We start from the raw sequence: 23468 nt of genomic DNA, 5'->3' as shown, positions 1-23468 counted from the left end.
CGTGACCAGCTGTCCTCCGCCATGGAACTCTTGCCCGCTCCGGACCACATGGCGTCATCGCGCGTCGGATACCCCGACGCAATGGAGGTCGACCCTTCGGCCCCTCCCCACTCATTACGGGCTCATACACCGCATGTTGGCGTGCACCCTGGAGCAGGTTTTCAGGCGTTTCCTAGCTCCCCTCGGACCGAATGGCCGGGTGCGGGTGGCACAGCCTCGCCTGTTGTTAGGCTCCCCACCTCATCGCATACGTCAACATGGGGCCCTCCCCACGGCGGGCGGAAGCCTTATAACACGACCGTTCGCCGATTTGCGGGGGAGGAATGTGGTGTCACCGCCAGACACCACACTTGCTAGGTGGTAGCTTTAAATCGGCCGCGGTCCATTAGTACATGTCGGACCCGCGTGTCGCCACTGTCAGTAATTGCAGACCGAGCGCCACCACACGGCAGGTCTAGAGAGACGTACTACTATCACTCGTCCCCAGTTGTACGACGACTTTGCTAGCGACTACACTGACGAAGCCTTTCTCTCATTTGCCGAGAGACAGTTAGAATAGCCTTCACCTAAGTCCATGGCTACGACCTAGCAAGGCGCTATTAACCATTTCTAGAGAGAGTCTCACTGGTATTATCAAGAATGCTGTATACAAATGATGGATTATAGTTAAGTATTAAAGAAGCTACGTACTTTTCTTTATAGCATTCATTACGTATCCGGTTTCAGACATCACGCCAGCCGGCGTGTGTAACGCGTGCATTTCGGCTACTTCCGAGTGGCATGGCTGTCTTGATACGCCACAACACTATGTCTAAAATAATTAGTGTTGATATGATGGAGACCCATATTGGTCGTGTCCTCGCATGTGTACGTACGCAATGTCAGTTTTGAATTAGTTCTGTGTACGTGTTTTGTAGTTCTGTGTCGTTGTTTTTCGATAATCTAGTTTTGTTGTTGTTGTTGTTGTTGTTGTTGTTGTGGTGGTGGTGGTGGTCCTCTGTCTGAAGACTGGTTTGATGATGATCTCCATGCTACTCTATCCTGTGCAGCCCTCTTCATTCCCGAATAACTGCTGCAACTTAGATCCTTCTGAATCTGCTTCTGTAGTCACCTCCTGCTCGCCATCTACAATTTTTACCCCCCACACTTCCCTCCAGTACTAAATTAGTGATCGCTTGATGTCTCAGAACGTGTTGCATCAACCGACCTCTTCTTCTCGTCAGGTTGTGCCACTAATCTCTTTTCTCTTCAGTTCTGTTCATTACCTCCTCATTAATTACGTATGCTGCCCATCTAATCTTCAGCATTCTACTGTAGCACTACAATTTGATCACGTGGTTATAACTGTATGTGTGAGGAGTAGGTTAATTACCTCACAATTGTATGAGAAGTAGGTTAATTAATGTTACCAGTTTCACTTCGATCGTTGGTTATCCTTTCACAATTTCTGTGAATAGATTGTGTCTGTCGGTTTTTACCGTACTGCTCCTGTACTTCTTCGTATCTGTAACAGTTTACACTATAAATTTTTATTAGAGTGTAGTAAGTGAGGAGAAATTGCTCTACCGTACCTATTTCGGCAGCAACAAAATAAAAATTATATTCTTTACCAAAGTCCTTACGTTACATTTCCACTGTCTTGTATAAACAGCAGTGAGACCAGAAAGCATAGGTCATTTTATTATTGCATCATGGTAAGAGACATTACATGAGGCATCTGTATGACAGGACACTATGTTTAATTTAGTGTTTAGCGGTACGAACATAGTGGGACATAGAGGGAATACGATTAAATGAATGTAGTGTGTGTATGAAATAGGGAACAGTAGCTTGATTTGTGGCCAGAATGCCAATTGGAGATGGGTGTTGTAGTGTTGTTAACGACGTATAGGTTTGTTTATAAATGACTTTCTTTTGATATATGATCATGTGCAGACTTCGTCACCTACGTCAGTTACAACCCACTTCAAAATGATTTATATTCTTTTTAAATTGTCACAGAATGGTTCTTGAACGAAACTGTAAAACATCAGTTGAGTCGTATGCAAAGAATTACATCACTCGGGCCAATTGGTTTTCGTAAACTCTTTCAATTTTAGACGTCGTTTGTTTCTCCTCAGAAATTATATTGACACATGTTATCTTGATTTAATCGATATTAGAATCACACATTGAATAAACTTTTTTAGATTCAAAGTTGCGATGACCACTGTCAAAATTCAATAATCTTGTCAAATATATTATTAATCAGTTCACATAATTCTTCGTAAATAAATCCTCAGAACACGTGTTTCAACTTTAGTAGCATCCACTAATTTATTGGCTTCCTACATACAGACGTTCTGAACCTGAGGTTTAACAAACTAGGACTGACATTTTCAATAAGATTAAGCTCTCTATGACGTCATTGTTATACAAAAAGAGTACAAAAATTCATTTTCAATTTTTAGAAGCACGACGCAACAACTCGGTTCCAGGATCTTCTGTTGCTCTTTGGCTGTCGACCCGCGACGTATAGTGGCCAGCAATTTCCTCTCTGGTCGCGGCAGCGAAGATGCTGTCTCCGTTCGTTGCGCCGCCCTCTCCGTACATGAAACATACAAAAAAAAATACAAAAACTTTAGATAATTCACAGCTATTACAAAAATATTACAAAATTACATAACCAAAACTAAATTAAACTTATATTCACCTGCAAACTGGGCTGACACTGGTGGATGGGTGACGCTTCAATTTCGCGTCCCACTACAGTGTAAGAACAGAAGCACGACCAGTTCATTTGGTCTGTGTGAAAATAGCACTATCTCCCAAGAAATCGTCGGTACTTTAATTTCTTTCATTAAATTGTGATTTCTGTTACCTCCTAACTGGTATTCTAAAGACATGTTCCATAATTTCTGTAAATTATTTTGGTCCCATCTTACATCTTTGGTTGGTTGAGTCTTTTCCAAAGTTAAATTTTTCACCTAATTTTTCCGACTTAATATGGACATAAGTGATATCGTAGTCACGTTTCATTAGGTTGCTAGACTTCGTGGTTCTATTTTTTGAAAGGATTCATATAAGTTTTTCAGGAAACGACAGCAGAACGATTTTCTGAAATTGATAAAGGTTATGTTTAGTGTCTAACCTTTATTTTTTTCTATTTATATCTCTGTTATCTAGTTCGTAGTTTGAAAATGATCAGATAAAAAAAACGCGTTGTTCATCTGAAGCGATTTTCGGAATTAACAAGTTCTAATGTTACCAAACCATAATAATAATATGTCATAACTCCAAAATACGAACTCGAGTTATGTACAGAAGAATAGAAATCTGGTACATGTTAACTTGGGCATGGAGAAATAGGAAGCAGTACTTAAGAAGTGATTGAGACATGTTTGTTGGCAAATCCCCATGGTATTTTATTTGTATATGAATCAATCAGAAATTGAGTCTGAGAACAAATTTGGGAAGTGAGTCAGAACTCTGGGAGAATAAAAAAAAAATTATATTTGTCATTGATACTGATATTCGGTCAGAGACGGCAAGGAATTTCAAAGATTAATTGAAACGATGATTGATTGAGTCGGGGGAGGGGACCAAACAGCGAGGTAATCGGTCCCATCGGATTAGGGAAGGATGGAGAAGGAAGACGGCCGTATCCTTTCAAAGGAACCGTCCCGGCATTTGCCTGAAACGATTTAGGGAAAACACGGAAAACATAAATCAGGATGGCCGGACACGGGTTTGAACCGTCGTCCTCCCGAATGTGCGTCCATTGTGCTAACCACTGCGCCATGTCGCTCGTTAACATCAACGCTTTTAATTCAGCAATGATGTACAGCAGATTAAATGGCCTGGGTGAAGATCGAACTCACGACCTTAAGACTATGAGACTTAGTTGAAAGGAACTTGGCAGGGTGAGTCCACTTACCAGCATCACGTTCCCCCCGCCCCCCCCCCCCCCTCCTGCCGCCCTCTGGTGTGGATGCGCACATTAGCTTGGTGGGGGGTGGGGAAGGCTATCATGAAGATCTTATATCCTCCCTGAAGCGAACTGATCCACAACTGTTGTAACTCGTCCTTCATACCCTGGACTCATATTCTATTAGAGACAGACATGGGGATAGTTTCTGGCCATGGGAGTACCTAAATATCACGCAGGCAGCTCATGGAGACACATGACACATAAGGATTAGCATTGCTCTGTTGAAAAATGGCACCACATTACTGTAGCATGAGAGGCAACCCACGAGGACACAGAATGTCCGTGCTTTGCTGTCAGAGCTCCCCCAAGTCACTACGACGCTACCAATCGTGACGTGAAGCCATACGCAGTAGCTCCCCGTACCATAACGCAAGGAGTATCTGCGCTTTGCTCCTCCGAAACATCTGAAGAATGTGACCTCTAACCACGTCGCCGATGATCGTCATTTGGGGTACTGCAGAAGCGTTATTCATCGCTCAACACAATACGGCACCCTTAATCAGCAGTCCATGCTTCTCTGTCATCGCAAAACTGCAAACATATCCATCTATGTTGTTGTGTTAGCGGCAGCCTACGCATAGAACGAGAAGTTCCTAGTCCGGCTGAGAGTCTCCGAGCAATGGTGCAGGATCACAGAGAAGTTGCCGGGGATTCACCACGTGTTTCCGGATGGCAGACGTAGGTGTGAAGTGGTTACGAAGTGCTTGGTAATGCGATTCAATACCTCTTCATAAGTTAACTGTCCTTTCATTCTAATCTTCACCCTTCTTTTCTAACGCCACATTTCAAAAATTCCTATTGTTGTCGACCACGTTTCACTCACATACAGACTACAGTTTTTTTCCCTCTCGAATAACCCATTTGGAGGGTACGATGAATCAACTTTGGCCACTCTTCATTGTATTAGATTTCTTCAGTTTCCAAATTTCCTTCATCCTTTTAGAGTGTTGTTCCCTTTCTTCTTGAGTCCACTTTCGTCTAGTTATTTTCTTTCTCTCCTGAAATTCTGCCTTTTGAACTGCCTTTCTGAAATGTGTTCTGTTTTCTATTGTGTCTATTGTAACTCCAGCATTTTCAATGCCCTTTTCAGTCTCTATGAACCATGCTGGCTTGGATTTGTAGCTATTGAGTAATGTGAATATCCGCTAGGTTAGTCTGTTGTTATCCATTCTGAATATATGTCCAAAAAACTTTAGTCTCCTCTTCCTCATTACATCAGTTAGTTTCTCCGTTTTCAGATATAGCTCTCTGTTTGGTCTTAACCTGTATTCAGCATTATCGTTTCTTTTAGCTCCCAGTATTTTCCTTAAAATTCTTCTTTCGACCTTCTCTAGTTTCTCAAGATCTCCATTTCTTGTTAGTTTAAGTGTTTCTGCCGCATAGAGAGCTTCAGGTCTGGCCACTGTTTGGTAGTGTCTTAATTTCGTGTTCCAGGACAAGGATTTTTTATTATAAACGTTTTTGGTCATATGAAACACTCTTTCCATTTTGTGCACTCTAGTTTCTATGGCTATCTTTTCTTTGGCATTGTATGTAATCCACTCTCCTAGGTATTTAAAGGAATCTGTTTTGTGTATTGTTTTGTTGTCAACTGCAATATTTTGAGGAGCATCACAGATGTTTGTCATAAACTTTGTTTTTTCATAGGATATTTGTAGTCCTACTTTGGCTGCTTGTTTTTGTAGTTCTCTTATTTGTTCTTGGGCACTGTCTAGTGAATCTGTAATCAATGCCATGTCATCTGCGAAGGCTAAACAGTCGACAGTGATCTTGTTTGGATTTCTCCCTAGTTGAATCCCTTTAGTAATCATGGCCTTCCTCCAATCTACAGTTTAAACATATGCTTTTCCAAAAGAATTCCTAACGCATATTGGGTGTTCTCTGACAGAGTTTGAAATGGGCCTCGTTGTTGGCCTCTACTTGGCCGGCTGATCGAATCATGCAATATCAAGCTTTGTTGGGTATTCGGATGTGACAGTGGCACGACTTTAGATTGCATGAGAATGTGGGGGCAACCATACTCGCCATCATGGTTCTGGACCACCACGGCTGACCACCACGAGGGAGGATCGCCGTAATGTGGACCAAGCCATTTAATTTATTATTTATTTTTACTTAATGCAGCTACATGCTGCCACGCCGGCCACCGTATTGTAAACACTTGTTGCATCCAGCTTTGTCAATTATGGTCTGAGACGGCATTAACAGTTAACTAAATTAATTACTTCTCTAACCGCAGACCATTAGCAATAAATACTCTGCTTCTTTGCATGGAATTACGCTCCAGATAGGGAAAAGAACGTCGTCGGCTGCTGTTTTGGAAAACTGTTGATTTTTGAATGCAATGTGTAGTGATGTAGTACAGTAGTGAGATATGTTGAGGAATATATGTTAGCGAGGGGTTCTCTAATTGCAAACTTAGTAGATTATGTTGTGAGATTCTGTTTCAGTCGTAGTGATTCAACAAATTATTTGTTTAATTCTTCTTTTAATTCTAGATTCAGCAAGTACAGATAAGAGTAACATCTTCAGTTGAAACCCTTGGCGCTATAACCCAAAAGCAAACACACTCTACAATTTTTGAACAGTTTCTTGGTAGAAAATGACTTATTGTGTAACGTTAGAACAGTTACCTGTGCAAAACTGCGTACCGTTGCGTCTACATTAAGTAAGTGTGTGTGTGTGTGTGTGTCTGCGTCCACTCGGTTCAATGTTCATAGGGTCTATAGGTTTCCCAGTTTGTTTTATAAGGCATGTAGTTTCATATGTTGCAGCATAGCTTAATAGATCAGGGTTTTAATCGACTGCTCATGGTGGTAGTTCAGTTTTTAGCACGCGCTTACACCTTATAAGCTTATGAATCGTTGTTTATACTTTGTTAAACTCATGTGCTACGTAAGTGTTCTCTAACACTGAAGAGTATCTGAAAATGACCAACATGAACGTGTACCTTACGAGGATTGGGAACAAAATGGAAGTAAGATTAGGGTTTCATGTCTGAAACATCATAATGAATGTATTTTAGTGTTGAACTATGCAATTTATCTCGAGTGAATGATATTTAATCAAACAGAAAATAATACGTTTCCTCCGAGTGAGGAACTTGCATGTGTTTAAATATATGTATATGCATATGTATATATACTCATACTTATGACATTGTAATTCTGTCAGAGACAGCAAAGGACTTGGAAGAGCAGTTGAATGGAATGGACAGTGTCTTGAAAGGAGGATATAAGGTGAACATCAACAAAAGCAAAACGAGGATAATGGAATGTAGTCGAATTAAGTCGGGTGATGCTGAGGGAATTAGATTAGGAAATGAGACACTTAAAGTAGTAAAGGAGTTTTGCTATTTGGGGAGCAAAATAAGTGATGATGGTCGAAGTAGAGAGGATACAAAATGTAGACTGGCAACAGCAAGAAAAGCGTTTCTGAAGAAGAGAAATTTGTTAACATCGAGTATAGATTTAAGTGTCAGGAAGTCGTTTCTGAAAGTATTTGTATGGAGTGTAGCCATGTATGGAAGTGAAACATGGACGATAAATAGTTTGGACAATAAGAGAATAGAAGCTTTCGAAATGTGGTGCTACAGAAGAATGCTGAAGATTAGATGGGTAGATCACATAACTAATGAGGAGGTATTGAATAGAATTGGGGAGAAGAGGAGATTGTGGCACAACTTGACCAGAAGAAGGGATCGGTTGGTAGGACATGTTTTGAGGCATCAAGGGATCACAAATTTAGCACTGGAGGGCAGTGTGGAGGGTAAAAATCATAGAGGGAGACCAAGAGATGAATACACGAAGCAGATTCAGAAGGACGTAGGTTGCAGTAAGTGCCGGGAGATGAAGAAGCTTGCACAGGATAGAGTAGCATGGAGAGCTGTATCAAACGAATCTCAGGACTGAAGACCACAAAAACAAACAACATGTACTCATATATCTTAGATTCATCTTTCCTTCACATTTTTCTCCTTGCTTGTAACTTTTGCGACGGACGGTCCATGTAAGTGTTATTAAATAATAAGCCTTACTGTATCCCTTTATTTCAGTACCATAACATGCTCACTAAATACTGAATGCTTATTAATTTTTAGCAGTCAGTCGGTGAGAACAATTGGCTGGTTTGGTCGAGATTTGCACAGCCGCCATTACGGTGATCTCATTGAAACGATAATCACTGATATTTATTACGTAGAACCGGCATATTTCATCTTAACGAAGTTCCATCTGTCAGCGGGGACATAAATTGACACACTTACAATTTTGAAGATTCGCAGTCATACAATTTTAAACCAAGCCGGTTAATTCTGAAAGAAATATTTCTTCTTCACATATTAATGACATCGAGAGAGAGACATAGTAATATCATTGCGAAAAACTCAGCACAATACTCTCTCTCACCGATGTAACGTGGCTTTTTTGCGTCATCAGAAACGTCCATTCGCTCTTGAATCAGTCGGACATTGGACATTTGTTTAAACTGGAAGATTTTTCATAATTCTCTCTTTGCTCTCGTCGCGTATAAACAACGTTACATGTACCCTAGACGATTACAATCTGGGGCTGCTGAATGATGAGTAAGGAAATCAGCCATACCGTTTCAAAGGAGCCATCCATGCATTTACTTGAAGCACATTAGGCAAGTCACTGAGAACCGAAACTGATATGGTTGGACTCGCATTTGATCTACTGTACTTCAGAATACAAGTCCGGGATGTTACCACTGCTTGACGTAGCTCGGCAGGCAGTGAGGAGAGGTAATTCATTAATATACAGCAGAGGGTGAGGTGTTCACACTATATGGTTAAACGTCCTTTAACTTTATCTAAGGATTCAATCAGTGGTTACAAACTAAAACATACCATTTATCAGTCCTACTGGAATTGCGTAGCCCTGTTACGGATGTAGCATACATGATTTTTATGCACAGACAAGCAAATGAAAGCCATAGGGAAGCCAACAGAACGTATGATACTAAAGTCCCTTTTAGGAGACGTCCGAAGCCCACCATGTTTTGGAGACGTTTCTAGCGCTTGAAGGAAAAGTGGGAAAATATACCACATACGACGAGGAGAATAACGAACTTGACGGCGACCTGAGATAAGCAGAACTTGTTCACGCGGACGAGTAGCCTTCAGTCAAAAGTCATCCAGTTTCACGCTTAATTGGCATCACATATGGTACAGTTTGGAAAGTAGTAATGGTAACAATACATACACGAATTTACAAAATCCTTATTCCTGCTTTGTTCGGATAACATATCGTTTTGAGAAGATTGGTCCTGGCGTGCTGTCGCTCGTTTTTCATTCTACGCGCTGTACTCAGATTAAGTCTATTTCACAGAAATAGAATACTGAATAGTTATAATAATCATCAATGTGTCATTCAACAAACAAACTGAACATTGTACGACCATATACGCCTACATAGAACCTGCGTCACGTTGATCTGAAGAACTGTTTTGAGTACGATGTCTCGGAGACATTGAACAGCTGAATAAAATTATTACAAAAAGTGCCTACTTCAATTTTTATCATCGTGAGCAGACCAATGACAAACGTGAAATTTTCATAGTCCCACTTTTAACTTTCGACATCGTTGTATCTGTACCAGGTTAAAAATATAAGATTCATATACTTTCCTTTGTCCCACCGCCGCTGGAAATTCGTACCATCATCAGGGAAATATTCTATATTTCCCACAAAATGTGAGCAAAGTTCCATTGCTCGAGATTTATTGGAGTTAGACATACCGCAACACCGAGATCATTACAGTTGGATTATAAGTTACAATTGGATGCGACCTACCACTGTAGAGAAGTTTGCAAACCTAAATGTCTGTTGATACCCGAGTAGGAGGTAGAAGATAAGAATCCTGGTAGTGGAAGAAGTTTTCATCGCCAGTATCTGGCAAGTGGAGGAGAAACAATACCCTACAGTTCCTGATCACCAGTTTTTTTTTGCCACTGTTCTGGCTCTAAATATCTGTGTCGTGCCTCGTGGAGAAGGTACATGTGATACTGGTGTTGAATACCCATCAACTGGAAGGAGACATGAAATTTAAGGGAGGGGGGGGGGGGGGCTGCTAACTTCTACCATGAAGCTTCACCCTCTAGCTCCTTTCACATCAGCCACATCAACAAAACACGTAATGTACCAATTATCATCCCATGCTGCTACACTGTACGCTCACATCTCGTCTATCGATACTCTACAGTTATGAATTTATCCATGATTGGATGGAAATCGTGGCTGTACTCAACTTGAAAAGCCATCAGTACAGGTTTTCGACGTAATAGCATTAATTTAATCCATTTCGGAGGCACATGCCTTCATCATCACAAATATTTCTGATAATCAAGGCAAGTTCTTTCGAAAAGCGTTAAATTTGTGATTTTAATCATGTGTCGCTGCGCCTACATATTTCTCAATTAGCCTCCACAGTGGAGTCCACCTTATACAGTTGTACCAGCGTAAAGCTTCGTGGACTATACATCAATTTGAGAAAAGTCGTGGAGGGTGTTGTTCTCTACTATTTTCAACAAACCAGGGGTAACCTTAATCAGAATACCTTGATGAGAATCAGAACCCTGCTTTTGCCAAACGCATGTCCAAGATCCCAAACACAGCACCAGATGCAACACCTCAGTAATAGAAGAATAATCACTAGAAGGTACCACCAAACCCCAAGTAAAAAAGATTGAAGGCCTGTAGTGAAGATCAAACAGCTGATGTTACGTATACAAACACATGTCGGAAACTGTACCACCTTTATGCTGCAGACAAACACATAGACTACTGAAGCCCACACTGCCACATCTGCTAAATGGAAAAATGACAGTGATACTATATGACTCTAGCAACCATTACATTTGTAGTCAATTTAGTAGTGTGATAATGTCCAATGCCAATGATTATCGTATTAGTGACACAGGATGAAAGTTGTTGCTGGAAGAAACTCCGAGTGTCTCTTGACGCCCACACAGTTTACATTTATGTAGCCCTTTAGAATTGAAAACATCTACCATGTTAGTTACTTATAAAAACACTATACTCTATTACCCAGCAAATATGGGAGAGCGGAAGTATGTTTTGCAGGGCCACAAACACAAACACTCGTTCATATACATATATTATAAACTGAATGACAAAATTACGTGGGAAGGCTTGTCTCATTAACAGTTGTGCTGTGTGCTATACCAAAATGCAACGGATGAACATAGTATAGTGCACGAGTATAGCTATGATGTCTGAGCAGTCTATTACAAACAAGTATATACTAATCCTGGCAGTATGGGATGATAATTGGTATATTATGTGTGGATCATAGCGTGCTGGAATCGTGCAACAATCAGTGTTTCCGAGGTTAAGAGCGTCTGGTGTATTTTCAATATCAGACAATTTTTCCACATGTATAATTTTCCAGGTCGGCCCATGTGGCCGCGTGGTTCTAGGCGCTTCAGTCCGGCGTCGCGCAGCTCCTGCGGTCGCAGGTTCGAATCCTGCCTCGGGCACGGATGTGTGTGATGTCCTTACGTTAGCTAGGTTTAACTAGTTGTAAGTCTAAGGGACTGATGCTCACAGATGTTAAGTCCCATAGTGCTTAGAGCCATTTAAACCATTTGTTTATAATTTTCCATACAGGACAGCCAAAATTGCTTCGGTTGTCAAGTGGATGTCAATTCGCCTCCTAATTGACCACCTATAGTGCGTTATATCGCAACCGATTTGACTGTGTGGTGCCAGGAACCAGTTACTGGCTCTGAGCACTATGGGACTTAACATCTATGGTCATCAGTCCCCTAGAACTCAGAACTACTTAAACCTAACTACATCCATGCCAGAGGCAGGATTCGAACCTGCGACCGTAGAAGTCGCGCGGCTCCGGACTGAGCGCCTAGAACCGCTAGTCCACCACGGCCGGCGAACCAGTTACTACCAGGACTTTACGGATAAAAATACAGTACATAGGTTTCAGAAGGTAAGAATCGACTGATGTCCCTTTCTCCTGGGAACGATGACTACTGGCAGTTCGGTGTGTGTGTGTATGTGTGTGTTTGTGTGTGTGTGTGTGTGTGTTTGTGTGTGTGTGAGTGGATATGGTGGATATGTATGTGGTCTTCAGCTATATGAATCCATTTTGGTTCCGGAATTTCTCTTTTCTCATCCACCTGTCATCCATTAGCTCACTGTCCCGATCTTCCATTATCTCTTGGAATACAGTGAAGAACCTGTTATATCTAACAAATTATTAGAACTGCAATGATAGTTTCTCATCTATGAAGGTTAATGTAAATTATTTGTTCCTTCTGAATGTTTGCATGAGTAATCTAGAGGGTTACACCAACTTAAGAAAACCTTAGCGGTGCAGTTGGTGTCAGGAGTGCTGTCAATTGTTGGACAGGGAAAGATAAATAATTAGAAAGATCCAGGGGTGTGTTTTGTGATACAGTTGTATTTATTGAAGGAAGGAAGAGAGTACAGCAGTCACTGAAGTGAGAACTGCATCCTCATAGAAGTCGTGTCCATTTTCAGCGGTAGTAGTAGGGGTAGCCGACGGCAGCGTAGGGGTAGGCGGAGTAGGCGCTGACGGCAGGGTAGCCGAAGGCGCTGTAGGCGTAGGGGGCGGCGTAGGCGTAGTAGGCCTCGGCGCCCTTCAGGGTCTCCTTGGCCTTCTCCTGGGCGAACACGGCCGCCACCAGCAGGACGACGAGGAAAGAGCAGACCTGTGGATGATAGAAACGTACATGCATCAGAATGGCTTGAAAACAGTAGATTCGTGGCAGAAAGCTTTCGTAAAATGGCTTGTAGGTGAAGAATAGTTCGAGAAACTGATGTAGAAAAAGAACAATAACATATAATTGTGATTTTTCACGTAAAATACTGTAGAGATTTGAGTTAGTATTGCAGAGTCCTTTATCAAGTTTCGTTCTTTTCAGATTGTATTTCTGGGTGTTTTAGTTATTATACTGCTACGTATACTCTACTGGAATTGATTACAAAACATAGAACATTGGTCAAGAAAGTCATTAATTATTGCCAGTCTATAAAGCATCCACGTCTCTGTTATGTGTCTAAACTATTTCAGACGTGTTTTTCCATCACTAACGTCCTCATGCGGTCCTACGACCTACTCTGGGTAGAATCCGTAAAATATTGTATTGAATTTCCAAGACCAACGACAAAATTAGAATACGGATAAATGCCATCACAGTAGATACTTTATGTTGGCTTTAACACAAACACTGTAGATCATTTAAGCTTCACACAGACTATAAAGATGACATATTTTATTGGAGTGACTTATTAAGTATCGTTTCAGGAGAATGGAGCAAAGATACTATGGGTGACACACTACCATCATCTGTCAATAAACTCAACAAATATGCATTGCCTCTTCTCAGGTATGTACCCATCATTAAGGGGTTGTATATCACAAGTTAAAGGTGCACCAACAGTATTATTTTAAAAGAACTTCGCCAATGTTGCAGCACCTCAACAGAAGCTAATTTTGCAGGGAGTTTAGGGACATTATTTCAGTTAAACGATTCACTATTTCAGTGATATCGGCCCCCAATTAACAGATTGTTTATAGCACATCTTTGTTTTGAGTTACAGACACGTATTGCAAATAATGGCAGTGATATTATAAGGGAAAATAACTTCTCATATTTGTCTATAAGGCATATCTAAAATGACCTGTGCTCTGCAAGACACTATAGTACTTTTGTGATCTTGCCAGATACTGAGGTAACAGTATGCATAGATTAATCCAGAGAACAGCACAGGATATCATGCAAACGAAAGACTTGAATTTTCAAATGCAACCGACGCCCGCAACATTTGCCATGAGTTCACCTCAGGGATCATGGCCCTCTGAGACATCCATCATCTAGAAAACCCATCTATGCCCTCTATTTACTTTACTGTCTCCGCAATCATTCCATTTCCTCTTACTTGTCCTCAGCTCTAAGGGCTCCATGTGAACAGCGTTACAGACGAAATCGTTCTCAAAGAATCCTCTGGTATACCACTACATAAAACAGTAATTTTCTCAAAATAATTTCCTGTGTTGGGTACCAGACCGGGACTGTCGAGAAATTGTACAGAATTCTACCTTCAAATTAGAGGTAATGTTGCGTCATCAACCACAATGACCAGATGTTTGTACTACGTAATTATTTGCAGCTTACTGAGCTCATGTCTTCGTCCTCCCTCTTCCTCCTCGTTAACGATCTGCTGAAAGTCTGCTTTCTGAACAGATACTGTCACTGTCATTCCAGTCTACCCCTCTGACATTGTGACTCCTGTTTCCAATGACTTTAATCATGACTTCGGAACCGCTAGTCTGGTTAATTTATTATTATACTGAAGGTCTGTTGCTGTTATTATTATTAATATTGTTACTAACCAACATTAATCAAATGAAACTATACCCTTTCTGAGACCTTTTCAAGTCTCAAAAGTCAATGATGTATGTACCCTGACTGGGGCAACAAATGAAAGTTTGTACCAAAGCTGTGATTCGAAAAGTCCGTAGCTCGTGGTCGTGCGGTAGCGTTCTCGCTTCCCACGCCCGGGTTCCCGGGTTCGATTCCCGGCGGGGTCAGGGATTTTCTCTACCTCGTGATGACTGGGTGTTGTGTGATGTCCTTAGGTTAGTTAGGTTTAAGTAGTTCTGAGTTATAGGGGACTGATGACCATAGATGTTAAGTCCCATAGTGCTCAGAGCCATTTGAACCATTTTTTGTGATTCGAAACCAGGGCCCCTGTTCACTAGATGGATGTACTAACCGCTACACCACCCTGGCACACTGGCTTTGCACAACTGCATGGACTACACTAGCATGCCTCCCTTATCACTCCAAATTCCCATTCACATCTCAGCCTCTTACTTGCGTTAGTAATTATAAATATCATCATAATGGTACAAACACAAGAATGCTTAGAAATTGTGAAACTTGGTAAGCAAATCTCTTAACGAGTTTTGATGTATACTGTTTTGACCCCTTGTAAGAGATTTTCTGAAAGTCCTAATGGAATAAATAAATAAAAAATAAAACATCCCGCTCTTCATTTAGTCTCAAGTGCTTGGTATAGCATCTTCAAAGTTTCCCATAATGAGGTAAATGGCAAGGCTGCACAGTGGTCAAGCCACTGGACAGCTCGGCTACCCTCCTTCGTAACGCTCCCACTCTCCCTAACCCCGCGCCGCTGGCTGCAGTGGGCGGTACTCACGAAAGCCTTCATGGTGGTTGATGCGTGGATGCTGCCTGGGCTGCACTGTACGCTGACCGGGTCTCCGCGCCCGCTTTTATAGGGCCCCGTGTGGCCTTGGCTACCGGCTGGACACCTCGCACTGCCCACTTTGCAGCTTTGTTTTGGGCGACGCCTTGTTTTGCCGGTGCAGATTCCGGATACGTCGGCGCTCGTCATCTCCTGATTAGGGCGCGAGCCGATGGTCGCGGTGCAGAGTGCGTACGGGACAGAAAGTTTTCGCATCATTGCGAGTGACGTACGGGAACAGCAGTTGTTTGCTTAAATACGATACAAAGCACCTTGCAATTGTGCAGTTGGCAATAGGGAGGAGATTTCACTCTCACACTGCAAGAAGCGATAGATGACGTCACTGGATGTCTGCCAAGAGCTACACCGAGGTGAAAAAGTCATATGGGATAGCGCCATGCACGTATGCAGATGGCGGGAGTATCGCGTACAGGGCAGTACACTGGGAAGCAGTCGTTTGTACTCCGGTGATTCACGTGAAAAGGTTTCGGTTATGGTAATGGCCATACGACGGTAATTAAGAGACTCTGAACACGGAATGGTAATTGGAGCAAGACCCATGGAACACTCCATTTCGTAAATCGTTAGGGAATTCAATGTTTTGAAATCGACAGTGTCAAGAATGTGCCGAGAATACCAAATTTCAGCCATTACCGCTTACCAAGGACACCGCAGTTCTGCTGGTCTTCACTAAACGACCGAGAGCAGCGGCATTTGCGTAGAGTTGTCAGTGCTAACAGACAAGCAACACTGCGTGAAATAATCGCAGAAATTAATGTGGGACGTACGATGTACGTATCAATTAGGACAACCAGGTAAAATCTGGCGTTAATGGACTATGGCAACAGAAGACCGACGCGAGTGCGTTTGCTAACAACACGCCTGTAGCGCCTCTCACGGGCTCGTGACCATATCGGTTGGGACCTAGACGACTGGAAAAACGTGGCCTGGTGAGGAAGTCTAGATCTGAGTTGGTAAGAGCTAGTGGTAGATTTCTAGTATGGCGCAGACCCCACAAAGCTATGGACCGAAGTTGCCAACAAAGCACTGTGCAAGCTGGTCGTGGTTCCATAATGGTCTGGGTTGTGTTTGCATGGAATCGACTAGGGTCCCTGGTCTAACAAGGGAACCTCCCCATCGCACCCCCCTCAGATTTAGTTATAAGTTGGCACAGTGGATAGGCCTTGAAAAACTGAACACAGATCAATCGATAAAACAGGAAGAAGTTGTGTGGAAGAATGAAAAAAACAAACAAAATATGCAAACTGAGTAGTCCATTTGCAAGATAAGCAACATCAAGGACAATACGGGCGCAGGAGCGCCGTGGTCCCGTGGTTAGCGCGAGCAGCTGCGGAACAGAAGGTCCTTGGTTCAAGTCTTCCCTCCACTGAAAAGTTTAATCTTTTATTTTCAGACAATTATTATCTGTCCGTTTGTTCATTGATGTCTCTGTTCACTGTAATAAGTTTAGTGTCTGTGTTTTGCGACCGCACCGCTAAACAGTGCGATTAGTTGACGAAAGGACGTGCCTATCCAATGGGAACCGAAAAAGTTTGATCGCAAGGTCATAGGTCAACCGATTCCTCCACAGGAAAACACGTCTGCTATATTGGCTCTGAGTACTATGGGACTTAACTACTGAGGTCATCAGTCCCCTAGAACTTAGAACTACTTAAACCTAACTAACCTAAGGACATCACACACATCCATGCCCGAGGCAGGATTCGAACCTGCGACCGTAGCGGTCACGCGGTTCTAAACTGAAGCGCTTAGAACCGCACGGCCACACCGGCCGGCACGTCTGCTATATTCTATACGACACTGGTGACGGCGTATGTTGTCGACGCGCCTAACTTGTACACTTGGCGAATGGGTAAAAAGATTCTTCTACCTTGCCCGATTTTGGTTTTCTTGTGGATGTGATAATCACTCCCAAAAAAGTGATCGCATCGGAAGGACGGACGGACAGATAATAACTGTCTGAAAATAAAAAATTAAATTTTTCACTCGAGGGAAGGCTTGGACCAAGGACCTCTCGCACTGCAGTTGCCCACGCTAACCACGGGACCACGGCGCTCGCGAGCTTACACTTTACTTGATATTGCATATGTTGTACATAGACTACTCAGTTTGTATATTTTGCTTATTTTTTTCATACTTCCACACAACTTCTTCCTGTTTTCTCGATTGATCTGTGTTCAGTTTTTCTAGGCCTATCCACTGTGCCAACTTATAACTACATCTGAGGGGGGTGCGATGGGGAGGTTCCCTTGTAAGTGGAACAATCATTGACTGGGAATGGGCATGTTCGGCTACTTGTAGACCATTTTCAGCCATTCATGTACTTCATGTTCCCAAACAACGATGGAATTTTTGTGGATGACAATGCACCATGTCACCGGGTCACAATTGTTCGCGATTAATTTAAAGAACATTCTGGACAACTCGAGTGAATGGCTGGACAACCAGATATGCACAAACTCCCACACCGGCAACACTTTCGCAATTATGAATGGCTGTAGAGGCAACATGGTTCAGTATCTCTGAAGGGGGCTTGTAACGATTTATTGAGTATATGCCACGTCGAATTGTTGCACTACGCCGGTCAAAAGGTGGCTCCACACGATATTGGGAGGTATCGCATGACTTTTTCACTCCATTTTTTAAAATGCCTTTGTGAGATGACTGCAATGCGTAATTCTTCATTATTGTTTCGCACATTATACCGTTACTATTATCATGAAATTTTAACGCAAGAGTGGAACTAAGAATGGTAACTCCCACTAAAACATTCGATAAGTAATAAAATATTTTAGTTCACTTTAAGTACCTGTTTAGCAGTTCTTTACACATAACAAAATTTTGGTACTGTAATAAAATCATGCAAACAGTTGAGCTAATCATTTTATCAGCTGGTATCTGATAACCCTAATTTTAATCATGTGAGTAATTATTTTAATATACAACTTCCATATGCAGTTAATTTCTTCAATAACAAGCATTTGAAGAACCAACAGAATGAATGAGAGATTGAATGGAAAGTGTGTATGTTGACATTATAACCTATTGTGTATAAAATAATTTATGTCATACATTGTGCTTGGACTGAAAAGGGTGTCTAAAGTAGCAACATCTTTAGTTATGCAGACAGCTAAACAGTTTGTTTACATTTCAAATAGATCCATTTACGTACAAGATAAATTTTAGTTGAAGTAGGCGCACTGGACGAGGAGGGGACTCCTACCTTCCTTATCCTGAGTGGACATGGACTTTTACGTGTTAGACATAGTTTTGTTCCCATCCAATGAGAACAGAGAGTCATCCTGCACCCTTTAGTGCCAGAAAGATTTACGCGGCAGCAGCAAAACATGTTTCCCGCAGCTCCTACTTGTTCGTGTAGTCCTGTACAACTACGCACGAGACAAAGAATGGAGAGTTATAGTAAGGAGACGAAGCGATTTTGTCACGTGAGCATCTGAATTATCAGTGTTGGAATTTTTATTCATTACTAACCTTTGAAAGTTTGTTTTCAGTAATGAACATTAATACTGCAAGACGCGTGCCGTAGACTATGAAAACCATATTTCATGAAGTTTTCGTAAGCAATATAGAGTAGTGGAAATCAGTATAAAGGCAGGGTTCCTACCAAAGTATATACAATGTCTGAAGCATAGATGTATCAAATTGATTATGAAAGTAGTAGATACATATAAGACATAAACAATTATGACGGCATTACTTAGTTTCTTTCATAACAAGAGAAACAAAATATGGCATTGGAATTTCCTAGATGGAAATTGGTATAAAAGCACTCACTGTCCTGTTGTGTTATTGCACTGTTAGTACTTTGTCCAACATAATTACCTCAAAAATTCGGCGTCTTGTCTTCCCGAATAGCTCCTTTCAGCGCACATACGGCCCCTAATTGCCTTCCGTTGCGATAAATACGCATTGCAAGTACAGGGCTATTACAAATGATTGAAGCGATTTCATAAATTCACTGTAGCTCCATTCATTGACATATGGTCATGACACATTACAGATACGTAGAAAAACTCATAAAGCTTTGTGTGGCTGAAGCCGCACTTCAGGTTTCTGCCGCCAGAGCGCTCGAGAGCGCAGTGAGACAAAATGGCGACAGGAGCTTGAAATGCACTCACATCAGTCAGTCATAACAGTGCAACGACACTTCAGGACGAAGTTCAACAAAGATCCACCAACTGCTAACTCCATTCGGCGATGGTATGCGCAGTTTAAAGCTTCTGGATGCCTCTGTAAGGGGAAATCAACGGGTCGGCCTGCAGTGAGCGAAGAAACGGTTGATCGCGTGCGGGAAAGTTTCACGCGTAGCCCGCGGAAGTCGACGAATAAAGCAAGCAGGGAACTAAACGTACCACAGCCGACGGTTTGGAAAATCTTACGGAAGGCTAAAGCAGAAGCCTTACCGTCTACAATTGCTACAAGCCCTGACACCCGATGACAAAGTCAAACGCTTTGAATTTTCGGCGCGGTTGCAACAGCTCATGGAAGAGGATGCGTTCAGTGCGAAACTTGTTTTCAGTGATGAAGCAACATTTTTTCTTAATGGTGAAGTGAACAGATACAATGTGCGAATCTGGGTGGTAGAGAATCCTTACGCATTCGTGCAGCAAATTCGCAATTCACCAAAAGTTAACGTGTTTTGTGCTATCTCACGGTTTAAAGTTTACGGCCCCTTTTTCTTCTGCGAAAAAAACGTTACGGGACACGTGTATCTGGACATGCTGGAAAATTGGCTCATGCCACAACTGGAGACCGACAGCGCCGACTTCATCTTTCAACAGGATGGTGCTCCACCGCACTTCCATCATGATGTTCGGCATTTCTTAAACAGGAGATTGGAAAACCGATGGATCGGTCGTTGTGGAGATCATGATCAGCAATTCATGTCATGGCCTCCACGCTCTCCCGACTTAACCCCATGCGATTTCTCTCTGTGGGGTTATGTGAAAGATTCAGTGTTTAAACCTCCTCTACCAAGAAACGTGCCAGAACTGCGAGCTCGCATCAACGATGCTTTCGAACTCATTGATGGGGACATGCAGCGCCGAGTGTGGGAGGAACTTGATTATCAGCTTGATGTCTGCCGAATCACTAAAGGGGCACATATTGAACATTTGTGAATGCCTAAAAAAACTTTTTGAGTTTTTGTATGTGTGTACAAAGCATTGTGAAAATATCTCAAATAATAAAGTTATTGTAGAGCTGTGAAATCGCTTCAATCATTTGTAATAACCCTGTATTTCACAAAGGTTTTCCACTAGGCACAAGTCCATGTTACGTGTAGGCCAGGTCAAGCCATCGATATATCTATCTTAAAACTATTTCTTTGTTATACAGAAGTTTTGGCAGATGCATTATCTTGTTGAAACATTGTACTTTTGCCCCCTAGGTCATCAGACATTATACTCCATTCTGTCTCTAACATCTTAGGGTACACATTAGAGTTCATACTAGTGTTCACCTAAGGAAAATGTGATTCACCTGTAGTGCTGCAGTGTAGAATGTTGCCCAATCGTAACACCTCCACCACCAAAATTTCTACTGATTCTTACTTGCTGCACTGTTCTCAGATAATGCCAGTCATATTGGAATCCATTCGGAACACCTACATTATCTTCTCCTTATCACGAAGATCACTTTGTTCCATTCTCAAGTCTATGACATATGCTTTTCAGCGAACTCCAATCTAAACTGTTTATGTTTGGGAGTTTGAGTTTGTTTCTGCAGTAGTTTTTTGATTGCAAAATGTTTCCATTTGACAAAATTTCTCGTACACGTCAGGCAGTTACTGGCAACTGCCAATTGGCAGGAAGTTGAGAAGAATAACGGTTTGAGGCTCTTGCTTTGTCCAAAAGTCATCGTTCAGGTGCCTCTGATAGTTTCCTAATTTGCTCATATTTTCTGTTGCGTCGATATTGTGCACGAATCTAACGAAATTATAGATCACTGTACCTGAACGGTTCAAGTTCTTGGTGATTTGACATTTAGAGAGTTCTGTTTCCTTTTACGCGCAATTTTTTGCTTTTTCATCACACGAAAAATGTCTTCCGCGTGACTATGTAACAGTCATGGCTTATAGACACAGTATGCACTGTTACTAATAGTGTCTGTTTATTATCTGTAGGAAAGGAACGCACACACAGTAAACACACAGTATCACCGCACAGAGCTGATTGCCTATATACTGAGTTCCATCGTCTGCTAGCTGAATGGTTGATGTCTTGTTATTTCTGTACTATTGACATCAAATGCAACCCCATATGACTGCATTTGTCAGTATAATGGACCTCATACTATTGCGTATACACTGCGCTCAACTATTTCTACCAGCAACTTTAAATTTCCTTTAAATATCAGTGCCTTTATACTGATTCTCACTACCGTATTCTACAACCATGAATGCATTTTGTGAATCAGATAACGGGAACTTTCGTACAAGAGAAAAATATGCACTACTGGCCATTACATTGCTACACCACGGAGATGACGTGCTACAGACGCGAAATTTAACCAACGGGAAGAAGATGCTGTGATATGCAAATGATGAACTTTTCAGAGCATTCACACAAGGTTGGCGCCTACAACGTGCTGACATGAGGAAAGTTTTCAACCGATTTCTCATACACAAACAGCAGTTGACCGGCGTTCCCTGATGAAACGTCGTTGTGATGCCTCTTGTAAGGAGGAGAAATGCGTACCATCACGTTTCCCACTTTGATAAAGGTCGGATTGTTGCCTATCGCGATTGCGGTTTATCGTATCGCGATATTGCTGCTCGCGTTGTTCGAGATCCAATGACTGTTAGCAGGATATAGAATCGGTGGGTTCAGGAGGGTAATACGGAACGCCGTGCTGGATCCCAACGGCCTAGTATCACTAGCAGTCGAGATGACAGGCAGCTTATCCGCATGGCTGTAACGGATCGTGCAGCCACGTCTCGATCCCTGAGTCAACAGATGGGAACGTTTGCAAGACAACAACCATCTGCACGAACAGTTGGTCGACGTGTGCAGCAGCATGGACTTTCAGCTCGAAGACCATTTGCTCCGATTACCCTTGACGCTGCAACACAGACAGGAGCGCCTGCGATGGTGTACTCAACGACGAAGCTGGGTGCACGAATGGCAAAACGTCATTTTTTAGGATGAATCCAGGTTCTGTTTACAGCATCATGATGGTCGCATCAGTGTTTGACGACATCGCAGTGAACGCACATAGGAGGCGTGTGTTCGTCATCGCCATACTGGCGTATCACCCGGCGTGATGGTATGGGGTGCCATTGGTTACACGCCTCGGTCACCTCTTGTGCGCATTGACGGCACTTTGAACAGTGAACGCCGACCGGAGTGGCCGTGCGGTTCTAGGCGCTGCAGTCTGGAGCCAGGCGACCGCTACGGTCGCAGGTTCGAATCTTGCCCCGGGCATGGATGTGTGGGATCTCCTTAGGTTAGTTAGGTTTAGGTCTAAGTTCTAGGCGACTGATGACCTCAGAAGTTAAGTCGCATAGCGCTCAGAGCCATTTGAATAAATTGAACATTGGACGTTACATTTCAGATATGTTACGACCGCCGGCCGAAGTGGCCGTGCGGTTCTAGGCGCTGCAGTCTGGAACCGCGAGACCGCTACGGTCGCAGGTTCGAATCCTGTCTCGGGCATGGATGTGTGTGATGTCCTTAGGTTAGTTAGGTTTAACTAGTTCTAAGTTCTAGGGAACTGATGACCTCAGAAGTTGAGTCCCATAGTGCTCAGAGCCATTTGAACCATTTTTTTTTGTGTTACAACCCGTGGCTCTACCCTTCATTCGATCCCTGCGAAACCCTATATTTCAGCAGCATAATGCATACCACATGTTGCAGGTCCTGTAAGAGGCTTTCTGGATACAGAAAATGTTCGACTGCTGCCCTGGTCAGCACATTCTCCAGATATCCCACCACTTGAAAACGTCTGGGCAATGGTGGCCGAACAACTGGACCGTCACAAAACGCCAATCACTACTCTTGATGAACTGTGGTATCGTGTTGAAGCTGCATGGGCAGCTGTACCTGTACACGCCATCCAAGCTCTGTTTGACTCAGTGCCCAGGAGTATCAAGGCCGTTATTACGGCTAGAGGTGGTTGTTCTGGGTACTGATTTCTCAGGATCTATACACCCAAACTGCGTGAAAA

The 23468-nt window shown here is 42.5% G+C and overlaps 1 protein-coding gene and 1 long non-coding RNA gene across 3 annotated transcripts in view; one reads left to right on the top strand and one right to left on the bottom strand.

Annotated features, from left to right (window-relative positions):
• The window catches only part of LOC126176896 (uncharacterized), a 49833-nt gene extending 34316 nt beyond the window's left edge, over nucleotides 1–15517 (bottom strand). Inside the window, exons 1-2 of one of the 2 annotated variants that reach the window (XM_049924096.1) lie at nucleotides 15213–15517; nucleotides 12412–12700 (exon numbers count right to left, since the gene is read on the bottom strand). In XM_049924096.1, coding sequence (XP_049780053.1) covers nucleotides 12506–12700; nucleotides 15213–15479 — 462 coding nt within the window. In that variant the 5' untranslated portion in view covers nucleotides 15480–15517 and the 3' untranslated portion in view covers nucleotides 12412–12505. Of the gene's footprint in view, nucleotides 1–12411; nucleotides 12701–15212 lie in introns of those variants that run through there. The other variant, XM_049924097.1, reaches the window with a different exon arrangement.
• Nucleotides 1–23468, top strand: part of LOC126176906 (uncharacterized) — a 170109-nt gene that overhangs the window by 136173 nt on the left and 10468 nt on the right. The gene's annotated exons all lie outside the window — the stretch shown is intronic.

The sequence above is a fragment of the Schistocerca cancellata genome, chromosome 3, assembly GCF_023864275.1.
Source record: "Schistocerca cancellata isolate TAMUIC-IGC-003103 chromosome 3, iqSchCanc2.1, whole genome shotgun sequence".
Classification (NCBI taxonomy): domain Eukaryota; kingdom Metazoa; phylum Arthropoda; class Insecta; order Orthoptera; family Acrididae; genus Schistocerca; species Schistocerca cancellata.
This window is presented reverse-complemented; position numbering and strand designations above follow the sequence as displayed.